General features: G+C 41.2%; 1 protein-coding gene across 1 annotated transcript; it reads right to left on the bottom strand.

Annotated features, from left to right (window-relative positions):
* Positions 1–3,134: 3,134 nt before the first annotated feature.
* Positions 3,135–8,901, bottom strand: CBLN2 (cerebellin 2 precursor). Its single transcript, XM_027746051.2, has 3 exons — positions 8,563–8,901; positions 6,285–6,404; positions 3,135–6,020 (listed from the first exon to the last, which is right to left on the bottom strand). The coding sequence occupies exons 1-3, from the start codon at positions 8,881–8,883 to the stop codon at positions 5,823–5,825; spliced, it is 639 nt and encodes a 212-aa protein (XP_027601852.1). The 5' UTR covers positions 8,884–8,901; the 3' UTR covers positions 3,135–5,822.
* Positions 8,902–9,303: the final 402 nt, after the last annotated feature.

The raw sequence follows: 9,303 nt of genomic DNA, 5'->3' as shown, positions 1-9,303 counted from the left end.
GTATATTGCTATTTGCTATCATTGTATGTACTCTTAGATGTAAGCAAAGATAAACAGTTTCAGGTTTAGAATGACAATAAATAAACTAAAAATTAATTTGTTGTGGTAGTGCTTCAGAAAAAGGACAGCCAAACTACACAAAAAGCCAGCTCTCAATCCATCCCTAGCTAAAAATGTGTGTTTTACATGCATGTACACATATATATGTAAATATATGCATATATATGTGTGTGCGTACCTGTGTGTATATTTACACATTGAGAAATGCATTTCAAAGGGGTAGTTTCATTTAATTTAAATATATTGGCAGAAATCAGAATGTTACATAATTACTAATTACTAATTGATGAACTTAGGTTTTAGTTGAATATGTATAACATTGAATATATCAATACGCTGAATGTCTTTCAATACAGCTGACATCACAAAACAATTTAAACTATTTTTTAGATTCCTATAGAAAAAATAACACTTCATTATTACAGTGGAAGTAGGATAAGTCAGAAACATTAGTTTAAAAACTTAACTTTTGTATTTCCTGAGTTTTGGAGCATTTGTCAATACAACCTGAATTTCTGTTGATGCAGACTTTTTTTCTTAAAAAGCAGAATTCATTATAGTACTCATTACTTGCCTCTCCGTGTCTTGTTAGGCCATTATTTATACCATCTGTGGTACGTGCTCTGCACAGAACCAGCAAGTTAGGCAACTTTATTTTGCTGATGAATAGCAGAGAGGATTTACTAAATAGGTTAAGGTATGACCTGAGAAACAGGATATGTTAGATATACTTGGTTTGTGAAGTGTGTTTTTATTTTTACACTCAAATACCATAGAATACCACTAGTGGTCTTTGGATTTTATTAATAATAGCTAATAAGAAAATAAGATCATGATTATGTTGGCTAAGACCATAAACATGACTGATTTAAAAATAGATTTAAATTATGCATTCAAAATACAATATAAATGTATTTTCTTACCAGAATTACGATTAGTGTTGAAATAACTCAAAACTAAAGAATAGTTGTGTTAATTAAGGGTTTGCACTGATGACTATCACTGATTTTTAAGTAAATGTAATATTAAGTCATGACCGAAATCCAAACCCTACAATTCAAGCACAATACTACTGACATTTTCATAAGCTCCTCTTATTTATTATTGAAAACAGTAGACATTTGATATAAGGTGTGGATATCATGATACGTTTTCTGTTAGAGGGGAAAAACATATAACAGCAGCACTGTAGATTGGAACAGGAAATATCATGTGAGACCAATTAAAGGAGCCTCCCAACACACTCTGAGTAGCCTTATTTAAAGTAATTTATATTAATAAATTGATTGGGTAACATTCAGAGTTGGTGTAAGTTTAACGCTGAGGAGCACACAAGTAAAGTCCATTGATAAGATGAAATGACTTTACTGAAATAAGTGAAACAAGCAAGATTAGTCTCTTTGCTGAAATGATAATGTATTTATTTTACTATGGAACACTTGAATTTTACTAATATTTGATTATATAAACAGCAGATCTAAAGGCTTGTCTATCATCTGCCCAGTCACCTAGTCTGTGTCCAACTACAGTTGCGATGGATATCAATAATCCTCAGGAGTTTATAAGCTGTTAATGTGATTTAGCTAACAGGTGGTCAGGAACCATAAAATTCTGTCAGGTGAGGATTCTGACAGGTGAAGTCATGTCAAATAAAAGAAGCTGCTCCATGAAGAAAATGGGTATTTTACAATGAATTATAATTTGCCACTATGATTAAAAATGGGCATGACTCCCCTTCAAACATGGTCCTGGAACAATGGTTCAAGACAATGAGTGTTTCCAAATCTAGAAACTATGTAATGACTCAAAGACATTCCTTGGCCTTTCAACAATATATTAAAATAGGTGAATCAGTTGTTTTTCTTTATTTATGTCTAATTGTTTAATGACAAGTCATTACCAATGAAAATGATGAAGTATATTAATGACACTGATTTTTGAGCGCTCATTAACACTAGAAACTTATTCTGGATCGAAGCAGACTATTAATTATAAGAGCTATTTTTAAGCAATTCTACCTGTGACTCTGACTATTTCAGAAATCAATGTGACATTACAAGGACATGAAACTGCTTTCGGCTATTTTTGAATAACTCAATCAGTAAACAAGCCATTTTAGCCTATCTTCTACTTTAATATATTTTCCAAGAAACAAATTTGGTCAATAAAATCAAAATGTTCTTTTTAAAAGTTAAAAAAGTCACAGCCAACAAACACAGTATAACTTCTAACCAACTCCCTAGTTTCATGTCCTGTCTCTCTCCTCCTCCCACAGATCCAGCTTGCAAGATGCTGACCAGTAATGAGGTACACTGCACATCCATCACACCCACTGTCTCAGGGGCAGGTGAGATCACACAGGCTTTGGCAAGACCATGTTCAAACTACGGATATAAAACTTAAAAACCAAGAGGAAGGCAACAATGTATACGATGAGAAATTATCATTCCTAATACAGTTCCTAGCTTCTACCCTGCTGTAAGTAGGCTGAAGAAACAGTAAAACAGTGAACACCAAAACCAGCGAACACCCAGGCTACAGATTGTTCCCTGGAAGGGAAGCAGCCAAACAGACAGCTTTTTCATAGGAGTAGCTTATGATTGTGTTATATACCAGCTTATGAGAAAGACTGAAATTTGTTGGAAGGAATACTGTGCTATTGCTCCCTCAGGAACCAGTCATTATTGTGCTGTTGGCCTGCTTCACTACCATATATATTTTACACCTACTAACTCTCGTGGTGTCCCTCAACATTAAATTTACGCCAACTCTGAATGTTACCCAATCAATTTATTTATATAAGTTACTTTAGATAAGTCTATTCTTAATGTGCTGCAAGGCTCCTTTAATTGGTCTCACATAATATTTCCTTTCAATCTACAGTGCTGCTGTTGTACGTTTTCCCCCAGAACATAAAATATGAGATTTGCACATTATAAAAATATCAAAATGTCTACTGTTTCCAATAACAAGTAGATTTTACCTTCGCAAACTCAGATACAAAATTAAAAGGGGAAAGAGAACAAATATTACAAAGAACACAAAAGAAATTAAAGGAGAGATCATGACTGCAATTAGTGTACAATTAGAATTTACTCCACATTTTCCATTTAATTTAACTGTTTTATATAAGAGTACTAGCTCTATAGCTTAGTATGAAAGACACAAAAGCAGCAGAGGGAGAAAAGTAGTATTTTAAATTCATTAAATTCAGAAGAAGATTGGTTATCATACATATAAACATGTTTAGCTCTATAAAATAAGCAGTCAATATTACTGATCTTGAATACATGAAAAGAGATTTTCAGATTCTGCAGCTCTATGAGCTTTCAAGAAACTTTCAAGAACAGGTCCAAGGAAAACCCTGTCATTGGCCTCATTTGGCTTAGGAGAGAGACCGAATTACGATGTCATTGCCTTAATCAAGGCAGACAAACTGAAATGAATGAGACAAGTGGATGTGATTATGGTAGGCAGAATTTTAAAATAAAACATGGGAAATGTACTAGAAACCGAAAAATTGGGACCTTGAACCCAATCCAGTTTCTGTTTTCTTCAGAGACATGATCAAATTTTAAACACAAAAAGTATCTTTACAATATCTACCATTAAGACAACTGTATTTATTGTATTTTTTAATTTCAATAGAAAAAGGTTGCTGCTGACCCAGGTTTTATTTCATGTACTTAAACATAGTCCTGCGATATTTTGCAACTAGAAACACTGCAGTCACGCACAAGGGGTAATTAGAAAATGCAAACCATTAAAAACAAAACCTGAAACCAATTCATTCAGTAACTGGCAAAGAGAAACAGGAAAGCAAACAAACAAACAGCATCAATGGTGAAAATACACAAAAATATTAAATATTAAATTGGTTAATGCTTTAGTTATCTGAGGTATATAAGCAACACAGATAGGTTTTTTTAAAGAATATATGACTTTAATTGGTTTTGTACCTTTAATGATAAATTTACAGTGAAAATGACATGTCTACCATAATTTTGAAATACAATGTAGATACCACCGATTTCCTGCAAATGCCTTTGCATTATATTTGTTAGTGGCACAGGAGTAAATTTGACAAAAATAAATTCTTATACACATCCACTCTTTGGGGATTAATAGCAAATTAAATATTTTAAATTAAATAAATTAAGATTAAAATTCTATAAAATAAACAGTCGTTCTGGATCTCCTCAAACAAGATTTTCCTCAGCACACTAATACACCAACCTTCATAAAAAAAATCCACAAAAACCCAGCCAAACAAGTAAACAAAAAAACCACCCCTCAAACAAACAAACAAAAACCCTCCCCAAAAAAACCCTTAAAAAACTGAAGAAACAAGATCTGTTTATTGAGAATGAGGCAACAGGACACAACTGACGTTGGCCTGATATTTTACCTCTTGTTGATTTGGATAATAACTTTTACCAACCTTCGATATTGATGTCAGTCCACCCCCACAACTTTGATGCCATTTGTTTTGGGAAGAGCACACATAGCTAATAAATGCATGGCACTCATTCAATTTCTGGAGCATCTGTGGATCCTCTGAGGCCCCTCTCCCCAAGGCTGTCAAAGATGCTAGTGTCAACTCCTCCGATACTTGCCATGGACAGCTCAAGTGGAGATGGTTTTATTTGATTTGGAAGAGTTTGCTCTGACATCTCTCTGTGCTCCTACAATGTGCACTCAAGCATTAGTGGACAAATACATCAAATAAATACCAGATAAAAGCACCCAAAATATGCTTGATAATGCAAAGAAAGGATATATTTTAGGGTATGGTCAGAGAAGATATTCAAAGCCTCCACTGTTGCTTCTAGAAATGTCAGGACAATTCAGAAATGTCAGTTCCTTTACCAGTTTCCAGATTGTAATTGAAGGATCATGTAGCTCTTTTGCTCTTTCTCTCTCTTTCTCTCTCTCTAAATAGGTCTATAAAGATCAGCTGGAAAGTGCAGATAGAATTGTTCACTGGTTAGCTTTACTTAGAGCTACAGGGTATATATGTGCTTTCTTTTGTCTTATTGATCAATCTAGCTTACATTTTTAGCACACAGAAACAAAAACCAGAAAAAATAAAAAGTCGATGAAAAACACGAACAACACAAATAAGGTTCCAATCGTGCAAATTTTGCTTCACTGGATAAAGCACTTCTTGACACAGTAATGTCCAGAATCCCCCTCCCCCAGAAAAATACAGGACTGAGACTGAAGCCATTCTTTTTTTTTCCCTTTTTTCTTTTTTCTTTTTTTTTTTTTTTCTTAAGGCTATACAACACAAAGAAATAAAGAATGGAAAGAGCATCTCATTGGGCTGAACACTCCATTCTTCTGGCTCTGGAGCAAGCCTTTGCCAAAGTGATTCTGTGGTCCAAGTTATTTGTCTCATTGGGACAACAAGAAAAAGAGGAAAAAATGAAAGAGAGGGAAAAAATGAAAAAGAATAAGAAAGTCAATGATCCCAACAATAAAATCCAAAATTGACTTTACAATCACAGGTACAAATTGCTCAGGTCGATAATTTCATTTCTCCTAAAGATCACTGTTGTCTAAAACTAATTAGAGGCGCAGGTTCCCAAGGAATTGTCAATATTCAAAGCAAATGTTGGAGTTTAGAAGGTTATCATTCTTCTACTGTGACAGTCTGACGGGGTGACTGAAAATATCGTCATGTGCTGCCAAGTTCAGGGTGTCATTAACGACTGAATCCTTGCTCCAGCTCATGGATCTGTCTCCTATTTGGCCTTCTTTTATAGTGGAAAGACTAAAAAGCCAGAAAAGGTCGAATATTTCCACCCTCCCATGAGGTTTCCCCTTTCCAGTTTGAGATGCACTTTGTCTTCTCTTTCCATGAGGAGCAAGACCCCATTGCTGGCTGCTTCTCTGGTGACGTCCTGATCCCCTGCAAAAGCTGAAATCACTGGGTAGCCGTTTTGCATTAAACTTACCTAGAAAGTGCAAAGAGACAGAATCTGAGTTTTGAGAAAACTCTCAATTCCTTTTTTGCTTTGTGCACATCACTGAACTTTTGTGCAGGTTAGAATCGGTTGAATCAAGTTAAGGTGATGTGTGATTTCTGCCATGCATATAGACCCCTTTAAAAATAACATGCAGTTTCATTCTTCAACTGCTGTTTTGGTAAATGTGTGGCTAGAAATGAGCATTTGGAAAAAAAAAAAAAAAGAAAGCATCTTTTTTAGATCAGAACCCACCTGGATGGTTTGTCTGTTATAGACCTTGACCACGTGGAAACTGAAACTATATATCCCTTTTCTTGGTGCTACAAATATACTGGAAGCAAGATCAAAATGGTTGCCAATATTAACTAATACCTGGAAAGTAAACAAATAAACAAAATAAAAAAAAAAAAAAGGAGAGAAAGAAAGATAAATCTGAGAAAACAGACTCCACCTTAGAAAAGTACCAGTGAAAATCTAACATGAGCTCCATGACTGATATAAAGCCTAGGCAAAATGGCATTTGCAGCACAATTAAAAATGTATGTCAGGGGAATAAAGTCAAATTACAGAGGCATTCAAGAGGCATCAGAGTTAATAAAACAATTTAGTTACACAAAAATTATCTCCAAAGCCTGTTAGATGAAGTGCAAATGTCCACACTGCGCTGTCAGTAAAGATGGCAGAATGGGGAGGGGGAAGAGTGTGAAATGGAGGTGAGGAGGGAGGGGAAAGAAGCTAGGAAAAAATCCCTAAAGTCATTGACTCATAATGCAAATGTATGCTTTTTAGCTAGCACTATTGAAAACAGAGCTACCCTCGAGTTTAATAGGGTTAAAAATTGCACTGCAGAGAGGGGCGAAGGAGGAGAGCAGATGCTTAGCACCAGCAACATCTTCCAGCTCATGTCTCTCTGTCCCTCTGGAGAGCTGTGTCGCTTGGCCCACACGCTCCTCAAGGGGCTGGGTGGGCCGTCTCCTCCTTCCTGGCAACAACCTTAATTTTTCATATATTTCAATGTTTTTTGAAATAGAGTAAGAATTGAGCCCTCTGGCAGATGTGCAAAGCCTCGTTCGGAAGGGGTAGCCACATCCTTCCGATCCCGCTGATCTGCCTGGTATCTGGCCTCGGCTCATCCTCTCCTCCTTTTCCAGGCGCCTGTGACAGGCAGCATGATCTGGCTCAAAAGGCGCGGGTGGTGAGAAGAACCCGCGGGTCCGTGGTTGCCGTGCGATGAGTGGGTGAGCCCGAGCCGGCTGCTCCGCCGTGCCCGCCCCCGGGGCAGCCCGGCCACGCTCAGCTTTGAGGGTTACAACCTCTGGGTTAATGAAGAAAAATACAAAGCAAGAAAAAATAAGTAACCTCCACCCGCCTCCCCCCCAGATCCCGACCCTTTCTTCCAAACAGCCAAACTCTAAAGTTTCCAAAAAAAGAACAAAAAAATAAAGCCTCTTGTTGTGGGAGAACCGAGGAAATGCCTTCCAACCCCAGGGAACTGAACATTGCTGGGTAAAGTGTCTAAAATATGTTATATATTCAGCAAGTTGGGGTTTTGTTGGGTTTTTTTTGTTTGTTTTTTTTGGTTTTTGTTTAAGTTGTTTTTTCTTTTTCCTCTACTCATCTTGTATCCGAGGAATATCTGTGCAAATTCATTAGGAAGGATAGGTAGACAGATGAATGACAGGAGGACAGACAAGTAAAAAAAAAAAAAAAACCAAAACAAAACCAACCAACCAAACAAGCCCCCAGAGAAACAGTCTGCTTATTTTGGCTGACTCTGCAATACTACTTCAGGAGTCAGAAGCGGTAGGAAAAAAGTAAATTTCATCGCAAAAATTAAGTGGATGGACGGGGCATAGCCTCTGGGAGGCAAGCAGTGCGACGGGGTAGAGGCAGGGGCAGAGGAAGGGGCAGGGAGGGGCAGGACGAGGCCGGCCTGTTCTCTTCTCTGTCCGGCGTATGCTGTGCAGGATAACACCATTCCGTTATAGCCCACCGGGGACATCGTTCGCCTCGTTTGATAACGCGGGAAACACCCTCTTCTTCCTCCTCCCTCTCTCCCCTTAAGAGATGCTGTAACATTGCCAAATGCGCTCGGAACAGGCAGATCCGGCGACTCCTTATCGGTAAACCTCCGAATTTGCCCTAAAAATGAGCATTCCCGACGGAGCACCAAAGGAAGGATGCGCACCTTCCCCCGGGTCGTTCCTGGCTGGGCGAGGCAATCCTCGGCTGCAAGGCACCCCTGTACGCGTCCGAGGCAGAGACTCTCACGTTAAACCCCTCTCCTTACTAGCAATGGGACAGGACAAGAAGCTAGCGTGTTTCCCACCGGTACCACTCTAGGAAAACCCCGCCGACACCTAAAAGAACTTCCCACACTCTTTCAGGGGAGCTGAGCCGTAAAATTGCTATTGAGCGGGTGAGTCGGGATTAAAAGACGGAAGGGGAGCCCCTACGAGAACACGCGTGCAGTAAGGGGGAGGCAGGGACGGGGATGGGGGTAGCAAATGCGAAGCAGGCGGCGGCTAACCTGGTCGAAGTAGATGGTCATGGTGCGGTTGCTCATCTCGGAGGGTTCGTGGTTGGTGCTGCGGGTGGCCGAGAAGGCCACCTTGGCGCTGCCCGAGCGCACCGAGATCCCCAGAGAGGAGGTGATGGCGCCGTCGGCCGAGGGGCTGGAGTCGCAGACCACCAGGCACTTCCCCTCCAGGACGATGGGCTCCGTGTCGTTCTGCGCCCGCACCGGACACCCGGCGGGCAGCAGCAGCAGCAGCAGCGGCAGCGCCGCCGCCAGGCAGCAGGAGCAGCCGCCCGCTGGCTCCGGCAGCGCCCCCCGCCGCCGCCGCCCCATGCCCAGCGCCGGGCCGCCGCCGCCGCTCGGGCTCGCCGCCGCCGTGCGGGCGCCCCGCGCCGCCGCCGCCGCGGGCGGGCGGGCGCGGGCAGGCGGAGGGGGCTGCGCGCCTGCTGCCGCCGCGGCGCCCCGCGGCCAGCGCTCTGCGGGACGGCGGCTGGGCAGCGGCGGCTGGGACCGCGCCTTCCTCCCCTTCTCCTCCTCCGCGCTGGGCGAAGGAGCCTTCTCAGAGGGCGGCCGGCGCGCAGCAGCCTGCCAAGGGGAAAGGCGGCGGTGAGACACCGCAGCGGGCAAGCAGGAGCCAGCACCGCGCCACCCGGCAGTGCCCCGCTAGCGCGGGCTGCCCCTCCCCGCCCCGGGAGCCCCAGCCGGCACAACAGGTCTGGGAGACATCTCGCTGCCCAGTGTACCCTCTTTCTC

The sequence above is a fragment of the Pipra filicauda genome, unplaced genomic scaffold (genome assembly GCF_003945595.2).
Source record: "Pipra filicauda isolate LSUMZ 115617 unplaced genomic scaffold, ASM394559v2 scaffold61_size3293851_pilon, whole genome shotgun sequence".
Taxonomy (NCBI): Eukaryota; Metazoa; Chordata; class Aves; order Passeriformes; family Pipridae; genus Pipra; species Pipra filicauda.
Note: the sequence above shows the minus strand (reverse complement) of the source record. Positions and strands in the feature narration are given on the sequence as shown.

Excerpts from the sequence above, each read along its gene's own strand:
- CBLN2 (XM_027746051.2), bottom strand. The coding sequence starts at position 8,883 with ATGGGGCGGCGGCGGCGGGGGGCGCTGCCGGAGCCAGCGGGCGGCTGC. Across the intron at positions 6,405-8,562 it reads TGACCATCTACTTCGACCAG|GTATTAGTTAATATTGGCAA; the intron begins GTTAGCCGCCGC and ends TTTACTTTCCAG. Across the intron at positions 6,021-6,284 it reads ATAACAGACAAACCATCCAG|GTAAGTTTAATGCAAAACGG; the intron begins GTGGGTTCTGAT and ends TGCACTTTCTAG.